Source organism: Pristis pectinata, chromosome 15 (genome assembly GCF_009764475.1).
Source record: "Pristis pectinata isolate sPriPec2 chromosome 15, sPriPec2.1.pri, whole genome shotgun sequence".
Lineage (NCBI taxonomy): Eukaryota > Metazoa > Chordata > Chondrichthyes > Rhinopristiformes > Pristidae > Pristis > Pristis pectinata.
The window spans coordinates 36715684-36732526 of record NC_067419.1 but is presented as its reverse complement, the minus strand read 5'-3'; the positions used below and the strand labels follow the sequence as shown (position 1 = coordinate 36732526).

Below are 16843 nucleotides of genomic sequence, written 5' to 3'. Positions count from 1 at the left end.
TTTGCGCAGGCCATGCCAGACAAACTTGCTGGCGACCAGTCGGACAGTAGATCTGATGGACGGGTGCGCCAACCCATGTACCGAGTCAAAAACGCGTCTCCGCCAGGCTGCAGGGACTATAGGGCGGGGCTGACCAGTCGCAACGTCGCAAAGTAGGGTCCGCTGACCTGGACCAACCAAGAAATCTCGGAGCTGCAGACCCGAGACTGCGGTTCTGTAGCTGGGCAGTTCGTCGTCGGCTTGCTGTGTGTCAGCTAGGGCTGTGTGTCAGCTAGGGCCGTGTAGTCGACACCCAAGGATAGGTTGTGGATGGTTGGTCTGGAAAGTGCATCAGCAACGACATTATCCTTTCCGGACACATGTTGGATGTCAGTTGTGAATTCGGAAATGTAGGATAAATGTCTCTGCTGACGAGCTGACCAGGGATCGGAGACTTTGGAGAAGGCAAAGGACAGAGGCTTATGATCAGTGAAAGCGGTGAAAGGCCTGCCTTCTAGAAAGTATCGGAAATGCTGGACCGCCAGATACAGTCCTAGAAGTTCCCGATCAAAAGCGCTGTACTTCAGTTCGGGCGGTCTAAGGTGCTTGCTGAAAAATGCCAAGGGTTGCCAGCGGCCTTCGAGTAGCTGTTCCAGTACCCCACCCACCGCGGTGTTGGACGCGTCTACCGTGAGGGCAGTCGGGACGTTAGTCCTGGGGTGTACAAGCATCATGGCGTCTGCCAGGGCGTCTTTGGCCTTAACGAAAGCAGCCGCAGCCTCGTCAGTCCAGGTGATGTCCTTGCCCTTACCAGCCAGCAGCGAGAACAGAGGGCGCATGATATGGGCTGCTGCAGGGATGAACCGATGGTAAAAGTTGACCATCCCAAGGAATTCCTGTAGGCCTTTGACTGTGTCGGGGCAGGCAAAATGGCGGATAGCGTCCACCTTGGCGGGTAGGGGTGTTGCCCCGTCGCTGGTGATTTTGTGGCCGAGGAAATCGATAGAGTCAAGTCCGAATTGGCACTTGGACGGGTTGATCGTGAGGCCGAAATCGCGGAGGCGGGAATACAGCTGGCGGAGGTGGGAAAGGTGTTCCTGGCGGTTACGGCTGGCAATCAGTATGTCGTCTAAGTAAATGAACACGAAGTCCAGGTCTCGGCCTACCGCGTCCATCAGTCGCTGGAAGGTCTGCGCGGCGTTCTTAAGGCTGAACGGCATCCGAAGGAATTCGAACAGGCCGAATGGGGTGATAATCGCAGTCTTGGGGATGTCATCCGGATGGACCGGGATTTGGTGGTATCCCCGAATGAGGTCCACTTTGGAAAAGATGCGGGCCCCGTGTAAGTTCGCTGCGAAGTCCTGGATGTGATGGATGGGATAGCGGTCCGGGGTGGTAGCATCATTCAGCCTGCGGTAGTCGCCGCAGGGCCTCCACCCTCCGGTGGCTTTGGGGACCATGTGCAGGGGGGAGGCCCAGGGGCTGTCTGACCTGCAAACAACCCCCAGCTCCTCCATGTGACGGAACTCTTCCTTTGCCAGGCGGAGCTTGTCTGGAGGTAATCGTTGTGCTCAGGCATGAAGGGGTGGCCCTGTAGTAATGATGTGGTGTCGTACCCTGTGTTTGGGCCTAGAATTCGTAAACGAAGGTGCCAAAATTGATGGGAATTCGGCTAGGAGCTTGGCGAAATCATCGCCAGGAAGGGAAATGGAGTCCAGGCGCGGGGCTGGTGTGCTGATTTCTCCCAGGGGATAGGTCTGGAAGGTGCTAGAGTGGACTAACCGCTTCCCTCGCAGGTCGACTAACAGGTTGTGGGCCCGAAGGAAATCAGCTCCTAGGAGTGGTCGGGCGACCGTGGCAAGGTCAAAGGTCCAGGTAAAACAGCTGCCGCCAAATGGTAATTGAAGTGTACTGGTGCCAAAAGACCGTATCATTGTACCGTTGGCGGCATTGAGTAGAGGACCGGGTGGCCTGTTACGAGTGTCGCGGCCAGTCGGGGGCAAAATACTGACCTCCGCTCCAGTATCAACGAGGAAACGCCTTCCAGATTTCTTGTCCTGAACGAATAGGAGGCTCTGTCGGCGGCCAGCCGCTGTAGCCATCAGCGGCGGCTGGCCCTGGCGTTTCCCTGAAACTTGCAGGGTGGGCGGCATCGATGGACCTCCGCACCCCACCTCTGATGGTAGAAGCACAGCTGGTCACCCGTGTCGTCGTCTGCGTTCCTGGGGTGTGGTTGCTCAGTTGCTGGGGCCGGGCGAGGCGGGCGTTGGGCTCGCGGCCTGGTGATTTGACTGACGGACGAGCCGCTCTCGCGCTTGGCCCTCCACAGGACATCTGCCCGGGCAGCCACCTCACGGGGGTTGCTGAAGTCGGCGTCAGCTAACAACAGGTGGATGTCATCGGGGAGCTGTTCGAGGAAGGCCTGTTCGAACATCAGGCATGGCTTGTGTCCCTCGGCCAATGCCAGCATCTCATTCATTAGGGCAGATGGGGATCTGTCCCCCAGGCCGTCCAGATGAAGCAGGCGGGCAGCGCGCTCATGACGGGAGAGGCTGAAGGTCCGAATCAAAAGGTCTTTGAAAGCCGGGTACTTATCTTCCTCCGGAGGCGACTGGATGAAGTCTCCAACCTGGGCAGCTGTCTCTTGGTCCAGAGAGCTAACCACATGGTAGTACTTCATGGAGTCGGAGGTGATCTGCCGAAGGTGGAATTGTGCTTCGGCCTGGTCAAACCAGACGCCGGGCTGAAGTGACCAAAAGGTGGGCAGCTTGAGGGCCACTGCATTGGCTGCTGTGCTGTCGGCCATTGCGCGGGTCCAAAATCCATTTGGACCGTCAGGGTCACCAATGTAGCGGTTGCTACCGCGAAATAAAACAAGACACTAGTCGGAGGATTGTCGAAAGTGGTTTATTTTCCCGCCTTGCGCGGGCCCCTTTAAGGGAGACTGTTCCCGCCCAAAACAACCGGCAATGACGTAATTCCTACGTCATCAAGACTTTCCCACGTGCGGGTTCTCCCCATCGCTCGGAAAGACGAGGACCGCCGCCATCTTGGGCCTCGTCACTCCAACGCCGCGCGACCCGACTGCCAAGCCGGTTCACCCGACTAAACGGTGAGTCGCCACAATGGTGAAATTTGAAGAATTAAGAATGCAGAACTGGGATAAAAATCTACAACTGGAAAACACAAATATAAAATATTGGTTGCTACATTAGTTCTTACAGGATTAATGTGATTATTTGACTAGTCTTAAGTTTAGAATCACCAGGAATGTAAGAAATATTTTACTATCTCCTGTATTAGACACACAACCTTTCACAATAAGTTACATTCAAGCTTAATAGGAAACCAGGGCACATGCTGATCATGTGAGAAATTCTTTGCTTCTTAAAGAGAAAGGCAAGGCACCAAATTCCCAGCTATATCACACTTTGTCAAGATGAGTCAACAGTTACACAGACTGTTACAAAAAAGTCTGAAGTACAGTGATTAATATACTTGAAATAAGTTTGTAACCCTGTCCTATCAACTCCTTAGTAAAGAATGAGCAAACTCATGGCAGGTACATATATTCTATGGGGAAAACAAATATTCAGAAGGTTTGTGAATGAAAAGTAAACTTGTACCTAGATGCATCACATTGACTTAAAGACTCCTCTTTACAACTTTCTACTTTACATCACGTTTGATGGATTGGCATCTCAGAAGCCTGAAACTTTCTTTATGCCATGTTTAAACATCCATCGCCTTGCAATAGTATTGGTCTCAATGATGAAGCTGTTAATGCTACGAAGGCACCAGAAAGCATTCTCCAATGCTGGGCTGGAGAAAAGGGAATATCCTAGTAAGGGTAACAAGGAAGAGGCGGCAATCATTTTATCACACAAACCACAAAGAAGAAGAAAATAATGAGTACATGTGCGCGCGTGCGCACACACACACACACACACACACACACACACACACACACACACACACACACACACACACACACACACACACACACACACACACACAGAGAAAAGGATAACTTGCATGAGTTAATTTAAAGCTGAAACCTTTGAGTCTTGAACCACCCAAAAATTTCTAGGAGTTGGGACATCATAATTGCAGTTGTACAAGACATTGGTGAGGCTGCATCTGGAGTATTGTGTATAGCTTTGGCTACCCTGCTATAGGACAAGACGTCATTAAGCTGGAAAGAGTGCAAAGAAGATTTATGACAATGTTGCCAGGACTCGAGGGCCTGAGTTATACAGAGAGGTTGGGCAGGCTTGGACTTTATTCCTTGGAGTGCAGAAGACTGAGGGGTGGCTTATAGAGGCCTATAAAATCATGAGGAGCATAGATAGGGTGAATGCACACAGTCTTTTTCCCCAGGAAAAGGGAATCAAAAACTAGACGGCATGGGTTTAAGGTGAGAGGGGAAGGTTTTAAAACAGACCCGAGGGCAACTTCTTCATGCAGAAGTGGTGAGGATAGGGAGAGAGCCGCCGGAGGAAGTTGTCTGAATCTACGTGCCTGTGATGCTGTTGCAAGCAAGTTTTTCATTGTACCTGCACCTCAGCATAATTGTGCAAATGGTAATAATCTTGACTTGGTTGAGGCAGGTACAATAACAACATTTAAAAGACACTTGGAAGGGTACATGGATAGGAAAGGTTTAGAGGGATATGGGCCATACATGGGCAAATGGGACTAGCTTAGATGGGAATCTTGGTCAGTAAGGAGCAATGAACACAAAATGCCAGAGGAACTCCGCAGGTCAGGCAGCACCTATGTTGATATCTAGATGCTGCTTGACCTGCTGAGTTCCTCCAGAATCTTTTGTTCATTGCTCCAGATTTCCAGCATCTGCAGTCTCTCGTGTCTTGGTCAGTATGGACCAGTTGGGCCGAAGGGCCTACGTCTGTGCTGTATTACTTTATGACTCTAATTCACCTACCAGCTGTGGAAAAGATTGTAACAAATAAATGACAAGCACAGGTGCTGGCATGCAAATCAACCACATTCCAAAAAAACAACTAAAAACCAGTTTCTTACCTGCCTTTAGTGGGCATGCAGTATTCTTCAAGTTCAGCCATTGCATATCCATCTGGATTCATGGATGGCATGATGTGAATCCGGGTACTACTTATTATCTGAGTTATGGTGGAATCCTTTCCATACTCTTCAACAAGATGTTCAACTAAGTGGAGCAACATTTCTCTGCCCACCAGCTGTATCAGATCACAATTTCGTGTTAATTTGATTATACTTCAAAATATATGACAATATTTTTATCACAGAATGATCTAGTTTTATTTTCTGGTAGGGTTAAATTATGGTTTGCACTAAAATGGACTTTTTTTTTGTTCTAATTGTGTTCATTCTTGTAAAAATCGTTCAATTTATGTTTTTCTTGTGAATGCCACTTATGTGATGCTATGTGCCTGTGATGCTGCTGCAAGTAAGTTTTTCATTGCACCTGTGCATACATGGACGTGCATATGACAATAAACTTGACTTTGGTTTGTATTTATGTTATTCTCTGCTCAACATCAAAGGGCAGGAGTGTTTTTTTAAAAATCTGTAAGAACTCTGACATGTCATTATTTAAACATTTAAAATTACAATAAGCCAGAGGATAACAATGGATTCTTCCATTCAGCAAGAGTGCCAACAATTGGTAGAGACGGGAGGATGATGGTGGTGGAGAGGATGGGGCAACTAATGTGATTCTGAACCTGCTAACCAACATCTGATTAATGGTTTTCACCGTCCTTACAGCCAGTGATTTAGGAACCCGCTTGGAGTGTAAAATGTTTTTCTTCATATCCTCTTTATACATTTGCCCCAAACTTTAAGTTTGTCTCCTGGTTGTTGAACTGTTTATGGGAACAGCACCTCTCTATTTACCCTGTCTAAACCAGTCATGATGTTGTGCACCTCTGTCAGATCTCTTCTCAACCCTCTTTACTTGTTTCTTTGACACTCCAGATACATTAATCCATGAGGAATTGTGAGAGTAATATTGTAGTACTGGGTAATTCAAAATGTGCAAGAGTATATGAAGAATGCCAAATCTCTGCAAATGATTGAGTGAAATCTAATGGGTACTCAACTGAAAAGAAAAATATTTGAAGAAACTTACACAAAAACATTTTGCACTTACATGCAACTAACAGAACTAACAGCCATCATTTGGACTATTGCTAGCAAAGGATAGTTTTTATTGAGAGCATCCATTGAAGATGCGGTAGCTTCAGAAAACTATGCAACCGATTTCCAAAGTGGGAGAGGATCACTCAATTGCTTCATCCTCCACGAGAGGAGACACTGCTATGTTGTTGGCAGTATAGGCAATGCTCTTTGCCCCAGCTTTTCAACTCTGGGGGGCTTCACTATGTAGAGAAAGACTAATACATTTTGGCAAGAAGAATATGAAGACCACACATCCTCTGGAAAGTAAGTGTCTAACTAGGGTAGAGGTACGAAAAGGTCTGAACATACAGATACTAAAATCCTAAGTATCAATACATTAGGGTTAGAGTTAGGCAATAAAAAAAATAAACAAGTACATTTTTGTGGTTCATTTCCAGAGAGATAATATTGGACAGCAGAGAAGTTATAATATAATTGTTCATCCTTTGTTAGGACACTAGGAATACTGGGAACATTTCTGGGTGACAGATTGAGAGACATTGAAAAGATCACAAGATCACAAGACAAGGGAGCAGAAGTAGGCCATTCGGCCCATCGAGTCTGCTCCAAGGAAAAGGGAAAAAAGAAAAAGAAATGAGAAATTGGGGGGGGGGTGCAAAAAAAAAGACACACTATTCTAACCCCAATTTCCAGCCTTATCCCCATATCCCTTGATACCCCGACTATTTAGATATATGTCTATCTCTTCCTTAAACGCCTCCAATGATCTGGCCTCCACTGCGGTACCTGGCAAGGAATTCCACAAATTCACCACCCTCTGACTAAAGAAATTTCTCCTCATCTCTATCTTAAACCTGTACCCTCTAATTCTAAGATTGCGCCCTCTGGTCCTGGACTCACCCACCAAGGGAAACAGCCTAGCCACATCTACTCTGTCCAGTCCTTTCAACATTTTAAATGTCTCTATGAGGTCCCCTCTCATTCTTCTGTACTCCAATGAGTACAGTCCAAGAGCTGATAAGCACTCATCATACGTAAGCCCTTTCATTCCGGGAATCATCCCCATAAATCTCCTCTGAACCCTCTCCAACATCAGCACATCTTTCCTAAGATATGGGGCCCAAAACTGTGCACAGTATTCCAAATGAGGCCTCACTAGTGCCCCGTAGAGCCTCATCAACATTTCCTTACTTTTATACACTATACCTCTAGAAATGAATGCCAACATAGCATTCGCTTTCTTTACCACCAATCCGACCTGGTGGTTAACCTTTAAGGTATCCTGCACGAGTACCCCCAAGTCCCTTTGTACTGCTGTACTTTGAATTTTCCCTTCTTCTAGATAATAATCTGCCCATTTATTTCTGTTTCCAAAGTGTACAACTGCACATTTCTCAACATTGAATTTCATCTGCCATTTCCTTGCCCATTCTCCTAAAATATCTAGGTCTCTCTGCAACCTTCCTGTCTCCTCAATACTCTCTACTCCTCCACCTATCTTGGTGTCATCCGCAAACTTAGCCACAAAACCATTTACTCCATCATCCAAATCGTTAATGTACAAGGTAAAAAGAAGCGGCCCCAACACCGACCCCTGCGGCACACCACTAGTAACCGGTAGCCAACCAGAACTAGATCCTTTTATTCCCACCATTTGCTTCCTGCCAACCAGCCAATGCTCCACCCATTCTGTTATCCTACCTGTAAGTCCATGACCTCTCATCTTATTAATCAGTCTCTTATGCGGCACCTTGTTGAAGGCCTTTCGAAAGTCTAAATACACAACATCTACCGCCTCTCCCCTATCCACCCTACCTGTGATTTCTTCAAAAAACTCCAATAGGTTGGTCAGGCAGGATCTTCCCTTCACAAAACCATGTTGGCTAGATCCTATCTTGCCTTGCACCTCTAGGTATTCCATAACCCCATCCTTGAGGATCGATTCCAATAACTTTCCCACCACTGACATCAGACTAATAGGTCTGTAATTTCCTTTATGCTGCCTCCCACCTTTGTTATACGGCGGAACTACATTTGCGACCCTCCAGTCCTCCAGAACCATGCTGGATTCTATCGATTCCTGGAAAATTATCACCAATGCCTCTGCTATCTCTAAAGCCACCTCCTTCAGAACCCGGGGATGCACCTCATCCGGTCTGGAAGACTTATTAGTCTTTGGTCCATTTAGCTTTCCTAGCACCTTCTCTCTAGTAATCTTAACTGAACTCAGTTCCATTCCTTGAGACCCCTGACTATCCGGTACATTGCTGATGTCCTCCACAGTGAAGACCGATGCAAAATACTCATTTAGTTCTTCTGCCATCTCTTTATCGTCCATTATAATCTCTCCCGCACCGTTATCAATTGGACCTATATCAACCCATGTCTGTCTTTTACTCCTTATATATTTAAAAAAACTCTTAGTATCCTTTCGAATGTTATCTCCCAACTTCCTTTCATAATTCATCTTTTCTTTCCTAATGACCTTCTTAGTTTCTTTCTGCAGGTTTTTAAGTTTCCCAGTCTTCTGTTTTCCCACTAATTTTTGCTTCCTTGTATGTCGTCCCTTTTGCTTTTATTTTAGCCTTCACCTCTCTCGTTATCCACATTTGTGCCTTTTTTCCATTCAAAACCTTTTTTCTTGGAATATATCTAACCTGCATTTTCCTTATTTCTGGTAGAAATTCCTTCCATTTCTGCTCCGCCGTCCCTCCAGCTAGCTTAATCTTCCAATCAATTTGGGCCAGCTCCTCTCTCATGCCACTGTAATTTCCTTTGTTCCACTGAAATATCGATACACCAGTTATCAGCTTCTCCTTCTCATATTTGAAACTGAACTCAATCATATTGTGATCACTAGTTCCCAGTGGTTCCTTTACCTTTAGTTCCCTAATCACCTCTGGTTCATTACACAGCACCCAATCCAAAACAGCTGATCCCCTGGTGGGTTCATCAATAAGTTGCTCCAAAAAACCATCCCGTAGACATTCCACAAACTCACTCTCCCGAGTTCTACTGCCTTGCTGGATTTCCCAGTCCACCTTCATGTTAAAATCCCCCATAATTATCTTCACATTGTCACTCTGGCACGCTTTTTCTATTTCAAACTGCAACTTATCGTCCACTTCCTGACTGCTATTAGGGGGCCTATATATGACTGCTACTATTGTCCTTTTACCCTTGCTATTTCTTAGCTCCACCCATAAGGATTCCGCCTCTTCTGACCCAATGTCCTTCCTTTCTATCGATTTTATATCATTGCCAACCATCATGGCCACACCTCCCCCTCTGCCTACCCACCTATCCTTCCTATACGCTGTGTACCCCCGGACATTCAGTTCCCAATCACATCAGTCATAAAGCCATGACTCAGTGATTGCCACAATGTCGTATTTATTAACCTGTAGTTGTGCCACTAGGTCATCTACTTTATTCCTAATGCTACGTGCATTTAAATATAGTACATTTAGTCCAGTATCTGCAAAAAAGAGTTTTTTTATTAAAATGATACCAGAATTAAGAGGTTACACCATGCATTTGAGGGGGATCCTGAGAGAGGCATCAAGGAAATGTAAAGATTTAGTAGGCAAGCATAGGGAGGATGTTTTCCCTTGCAATAAGGACCGGAATGCAAGAATATGAAATTAAGCTCATCGGTTACAAATCTAAATGGAAATCGAAGATAAACTTCTTTACCACTGAGAGTCATTAGGTTGTGGAACCTACCATCACAAAGAGTAGCTGTTGCATAAACAACATAGAAGGAAATGAGATAATAACATGGAGAAAGGAATAGGAAAACTGAATGATGAGGTTGATAAAGAGTGGTGGGAGGAAGCTATGGTGGGGTGTGATATTGGCACGGACCTAAAGACACAAGTTACAAACACCAGTCGCAGTGGTGCTCTGTCTGACATCTTCCACAGGCTGCTTATTTACTTGATGGAAAATCTGACAGAGCTTCAACAGAGAACTTAGCCTGAATTTAACCAAGCCTCATTAGAGAAAGCATCAGCATTCCAATGCATTGTTAGAAATATTTCAAACATGCAGCAACATGCATTTATACATAGTTTTTTTAAATACAAAAAAAATCACAAGGCAGTTCACAGGAACAATCATCAAATATGATTATTCACAGTAAAACAGGGAGTCGAATGCCCAGTCAAATGAGCGGGCTTTAAGAAGCACCCTAAAAGTAGCAGTAGAGAGGCAGGTTTATGGAGAGCATTCTGGAGTGAAAAGTGTTCATGGGTTTACTGCCACCACCAATGATGAAGCAACCGAAGTCAGTATTGCAAAAGAGGAGAAAAAGTGGAGAAGTGCAGGGATCACAGGGTGTGGGAGGAAGTCCAGTTGGTGAAATAGGAAGGGAAGAGACAAAGGCTACAATTGCAAAAAAATGAGAATTGGACCAAAGCCAATGTAGGTCACAAGAGCTTGAATGATGGGCAAACAGGAACTGATACAATTCAGCACATGAGCAATTGAGTTTCAAATGAACTGAAATTAATGAAGGGTACACAGTAAAGGCCAAGCCAGGAAGGTATCTGAGCAGCAGATTTAGAGGACGATGAATGCTTTGATGACTCTTTCAGCAGCAGCTGAAGCAAGCTTGGGATGGAGACTGGCAATCCCACAGATGTGGAAAATATCAGTCTTGGTGATGGTGAGGATTATGGGCTCAGAAACTTAGCTGTGTATGAGATGAGAAACCAAGTTGGCCCAAGAGAGAATGATCAGGGAGCATCAGGGGCTACGAGGTCTCAGCTGTGGGGCCTGAAGATACTGTATGCCTTTAGTCTTCCCAATATTTAACTGAGGTAATACATTCTCAAATTTCTTTTACATTTTGGAATTATTGTATCCTTGTATGAATAAAGTGTTCACCTCAGTGAGAACAGGGACAACAGCTCAAATAGTTTAGTTAGTTCAGGTTTTTAGTTACAAGGTTTTGCTGATAGGTTTTACTGGATTAGTCATTTTTATTTTTATTTAATGAGTAGTTTTTTTATTGAAGGTTTGTCACAGCACATCTGATTGCAAAGAACCTACATTATTTTTCCTTTAACTCATTCAGTTATGAATATGAAATTTGTGTCAATCTCATACAAAAGCAATACACCTTTTTACATGGAGTGTGATAGCCAAGGATAACATCCAAACTGTGACGGACAGGGGCTTATTGCTGCAGAAGTTTTGTCTCAATCTCTTTTAATGAACATTGATTTTGGTTCCTACATCATGGAGTTTAGTAAGATTTTGGACGTGGCCAAATCTTACACCAAGATTGATACAGATACACCAGTGGTTAAGCACTTAACGGCACAATTCCTGGGGTTATAATATAAGCCTCCCAATAGCCAGCAGAAGCTAGAGGAACAGATATGCAAACAGGTCATGGGAAGATGTAAAACCAACGGGGTTGTTGTAGTGGGTGATTTTAACTTCCCTAATATTGACTGGGACTCCCTTGGTGCCATGGGCTTTAATGGAGCAGAATTTGTTAGGTGCATCCAGGACAGTTCCTTGAAACAATATGCAGATAGCCCAACTAGGGATGGGGCTGAACTAGACCTTGTATTAGGGAATGAGCCTCACCAGGTCATGGAAGCGTCTTGGGAACAGTTATCATTATTCCGTAAGTTTTAAGATAGTTATGGATAAGGTCATCATGGTCAACACAGACATGGTGGGCCAAAAGGGTCTGTTCCTGTGCTACACTGTCCTATGTTTTTCATGCCTTGATTTCACAGCAATAATATTTGATGAGGTGAACATTTCTCGGCATGGAAATGTCCCAGCAAGTTACAGTTCAGTTAGAGAGAGAAGCAGTAAATGTCTCAAGTTCATGAGTCTGCATAAGGTATGGATAATTTCTATAGATCAAGGAATTGAATTTCACCATCAGCTGCAACCACGCAGTACAGCACATCCCTTGATCTAATGTTAAAATTAAGCTACATGATAAATAGAATTGTCACTATTATCTTGGCCCATAGAGCAAGTGCTGGTAAATCACTTGCAGGAAGCAAGGCTTTCTCTCATAGGCATAACTCACTTGCTGTCATATCCTCTCCAAGAACAAATGTTCTATAACATTGAACCTTTCTTAAGTTTGATCATTTGCTTGATGTTTCAGTGAGCAGCAGGCACAGCTGTCCTTGAATGGAAGGCAAACAACTGGAAGGGTGGAGGTATATGTACACGCTCTATATGTGTAATTGCACAATTACCTATGGGACGGAAACAAATTTCAGCAGAAGTGTACCAGCTTCAAACACAAAACAGTTAACTCCTGATCCGTTGTTCATGATGTAAAATTCCTACCCACAGATCATGCAACATCATTAGCAGTGCAACTGAGAGGGTTACTGATGTTCAAGCTCTTGCCCAATTTGCAGAAGTAAAATAACGGGCTCTGATGATTCTGTACAAGAAAACAGAACTTTGCATTGTGGCTTTCCAATTGGAGAGGCACAGGGTCCTCTCACAGGGCTTTGTCAGGGAAGATTTGGGAAGTGGACTAGGTAGCAGTTGGTTAGTTCTGGTTGGATCTTGCAAAATCTGAAGCTCCTGGTACCGGGAATAAAGAAAGCTAACTTATAATACATTTGTTATTAAGGAAAGGATTTTTAAATATTTACTTACGATAATGGGCATTACAGGAAAGGTCAGCATTTATGATTCATCCCTAATTGCCCTTGAGAAAGTGTTGGTGAAGCAGCTTCCTGAGCTGCTGTAGTCCTTGTAGTGAAGGAACTCCTAGGGTGCTGGTTGCTATGAGTTCCAGTACAGAGACTCAGTGATGATGAAAGATCTACATACTGGAACGTTGTTTCCAGCAACTTTAATCTTATGTGATTATTGTTACTGTTCACAGTTTAGTTGTGTATTGTTTCTGGGTTTGTATTTTGCCTGGGAATGATGAAATGGCTAATTTCTTTATTCCCCAAATGCTTTAGGATGTGGTATCTAAGTGCACAGGTCAATTTATTGTACTATTAACATCCTGGAAGTCACTATATCAGGAATGTTTCAGCTAAGGAAATTGGGCAATGAGTTCAGGACGAATTATTACGGAAATAAGCACTGGTGTTCTGAGAGGAACTAACTCATTACTAATGCAATGCTTACCATAACAATGAATCATATCAACACAACAGTATAGTGGCCAAGATACCTTCATGCAGGTTTGCTGACAAGGCCAGTATATACTGTCCATGACCATTTGCTCTATAAAATGGCATCTCCTTGAAATTCTACAACCTATGTGCTGAAGGTACTCCTACAGACCCATTGACGATGGAGGATCTACATTGCGTTTCCAAGTCAGCATGGTGTATGGATTGAAGGAGGTTGTGTTCTTTTGTCCTGCAAACTTTGTACTTGAAGAAGACGGAGGTTCTGTGTTTGGAAAGAAGTGCTCTGAAGCAGAGCTCCCGAGGTTGTGGCAATATCTCTTGTGGGTGGTACACTCTGCAACAACAGCCTGGCCTGTTCTGTCTCACTGCCTACAGGTACCCACTGCTTTATTATCTGAGAATCTGTAAATGCAACTGTGCACTGGAACTGTAAGCAAACATCTGCACTTCTGACATGAAGGTTAGCTCACTGATGAAGCAGCTACAGAGAGTTGTGTATTAGCCACTCCCTGAAGATGTACAAAGATTTTGTGCACTCCTTCACAACTTCCATGGATGAACCAGGAGATCCACTCCCGACTGAAGTTGAGGACTGCTACACACAAATCTGATGATCCTGACCTGTACAAGAAATCGAGATATGACCTCCAGAAAGCTATCAGGAATGCCAAGAGACAATACCAGTTCAAAATAGAGCGTCAGACTAGCCGTCAGTTATGGCAGGGCTTACATGCTATAACGGGCTAGAAAACGAAGTCAGGTTACGTAGTTAACAACAGTGTACCCCTTCCTGATGAGCTTAATGCATTCTATGCATGTTTTGAACAGAAGGGATGTGGATCGTCACCACCCACCCTGACAGCCTCAAATGCTACTGCACCTGTGGTCACTGTTGAGGACGTAAGATCAGTCTTCCAGAAAGTGAACTCGAGGAAAGCATCTGGCCCAGGTGGTATCCATGGCCGAGTGCTCAGATCTTCTGCTGATCAGCTGGAAGGGGTATTTGCAGACATAGTTAACCTCTCCCTGCTTCAATCTCAGGTTCCCACCTGTTTTAAGAAGACCACTATCATCCCAATACTGAAGAAAAGCAAGGTAACATGCCTTAATGACTACCGACCAGTGGCTCGGACATCCACCAACATGAAGTGGTTCAAGAAGCCGGTCATGGCACGCATCAACTCCAGCCTTCCAGACAACCTCAACCCACTGCAATTCGCCTACCGCTGTAACAGGTCTACTGTGGACGCAGTCCCCCTACACTCAGCTCTGGAGTATATGGACAGTAAAGACACCTACGTTAGACTATTGTTTATTGACTACAGCGCTGCCTTCAATACTATAATTCCAAGCAAACTCATCACCAAACTCCGAGACCTAGGGCTCAACACCTCCCTCTGTAACTGGATCCTTGACTTTCTGACCAACAAACCACAATCAGTGAGGATAGGCAGCAATACCTCCGGCACGATTATTCTCAACACTGGTGCCCCACAAGGCTGTGTCCTCAGTCTTCTACTCTACTCCCTATACACTCATGACTGCGTGGCCAGAATCTGCTCTAACTCCATCTACAAGTTTGCAGATGATACCGCCGTAGTAGGCCGTATCTCAAATAATGATGAGTCAGAGTACAGGAAGGAGATAGTGAGCTTAGTGACATGGTGTCATGACAACAACCTTTCCCTCAATGTCAGCAAAACAAAAGAGCTGGTCATTGACTTCAGGGAAGGGGGCAGTGTACATGCACCTGTCTACATCAATGGTGCTGAGGTCAAGAGTGTTGAGAGCTTCAGTTTCCTAGGAGCCAACATCACTAATATCCTGTCCTGGTCCAACCACATAGATGCCATGGCCAAGAAAGCTCACCAGCGCCTCTACTTCCTCAGGAGGCTAAAGAAATGTGGCATGTCCCTGTTGACACTCACCAATTTTTAATCAATGCACCATAGAAAGCATCCTATCTGGATGCATCACAGCTTGGTATGGCGACTGCTCTGCCCAGGACCACGAGAAACTGCAGCGAGTCGTGGACACAGCCCAGCACATCACGGAAACCAGCCTCCCCTCCATGGACTCTGTCTATACCTCTCGCTGCCTTGAAGCAGCCAGCATAATCAAAGACCACACCCACCTGGGTCATTCTCTCTTCTGTGCTCCTATCAGGCAGAAGATACAGGAGCCTGCGGGCACATACCACCAGGCTCAAGGACAGCTTCTATCCCACAGTGATAAGACTATTGAACGATTCCCTTATACGATGAGATGGATTCTGACCTCACAATTTACCTTATGACCTTTCACCTTATTGTCTACTTCAATGAACTTCCCTGTAGCTGTGACACTTTACTCTGTACTGTTATTGTTTTTTTACCTGTACTACCTCAATGCACTCTGTACTAACTCAATGTATCTGCACTGTGTAATGAATTGATCTGTACAAACGGTAAGCAAGACAAGTTTTTCCACAGTACCTCGGCACAGGTGACAATGATAAACGAATATCAAACTTGTAGAGACAGTTAAAATTAAGAGGATCAACTAAGATAACATCTATATCCAGAGAAAAATAGGCCAAGCATCTTATTTTTCTATGTCTATTGCTTTGAGTCAATTTCACAGCAAGTAGAGCTCCTGTGACCCCAGTTAACTTCTGATCTCTGGTGCTACCTGTATGGATTCTGCACATTCTCTTGTTACCACGTGCGTCTGATTTCCTCCCACATCCCAAAAGTATGCCGATTGATAGGTTAATTGACGACTAAATTACCCCAATGTAGATGAGTGATAGAATCTTGGGGTAATTGATGACAATATAGGGCAAATAAAGTGGGATTAGTATTGGATTTGTGTAAATGGGTGCTTGATGGTTGATGCAGACTACTTGGGCCAAAGGGCCTATTTCTGTGTTGTATATTCAATGTTAATTTTAAATTTGCTTTTTATTCATTCATGAAGCTTCAGTGTTATTTCCTATCCCTAGCTTCCCTTGAACTGTAGCTTCCTAGCATTTTCAGAGGGCAATGAATAATCAACCACATTACTATGAGTCTGGAGACAAAGGCCAAAACAATGAAGGATGGCAGGTTTCCTTCTCTAAAGAATACCAATGAACCAATCAGCTTTTTATGACAATTTGTTAGTTCACAATTATCTTTGGCACATTAGTAATCCCAGATTTTATTTAAATAAATTAATTTGAATTGCCCAGTGGTCTTGATAGGATTGGAACACCTGCAGCGAAATCATTTGACAACTTAACCTGCCTTTGGCTCCAATGGATCCATTGGCGAGGACCTCCTCAATAAGGCCAACCCTGACCTGATTGGCATTCCAATCACAAGTGCTTTAACAGACAGTTAAACCACATCTCCATGCTGAAATAGCAGTCATAGTTGTCAGACAGCTTGAGTATTTGTGAATCACTAACTGCAGAAAAGTTGGGGGAAGCAGGTAGTCCGAACAGAGTCCAACTTCAGAGCCAAATGCACTTGACAGCATTTGATCAGCGCTGAAGTAGTTCAAGATGCTTACATGGTAATCCCAGAGTTCTTCACAATTACAGAGGTAACTGG

General features: G+C 44.6%; 1 protein-coding gene across 2 annotated transcripts in view; it reads right to left on the bottom strand.

The window, feature by feature from the left end:
• The window catches only part of LOC127578388 (carboxypeptidase M-like), a 49125-nt gene that overhangs the window by 13441 nt on the left and 18841 nt on the right, over nt 1-16843 (bottom strand). Inside the window, exons 1-3 of one of the 2 annotated variants that reach the window (XM_052030359.1) lie at nt 9003-9342; nt 8781-8906; nt 5023-5198 (exon numbers count right to left, since the gene is read on the bottom strand). In XM_052030359.1, the coding sequence (XP_051886319.1) occupies nt 5023-5198; nt 8781-8906; nt 9003-9185 (485 nt within the window). In that variant the 5' untranslated portion in view covers nt 9186-9342. Of the gene's footprint in view, nt 1-5022; nt 5199-8780; nt 8907-9002; nt 9343-16843 lie in introns of those variants that run through there. The other variant, XM_052030360.1, reaches the window with a different exon arrangement.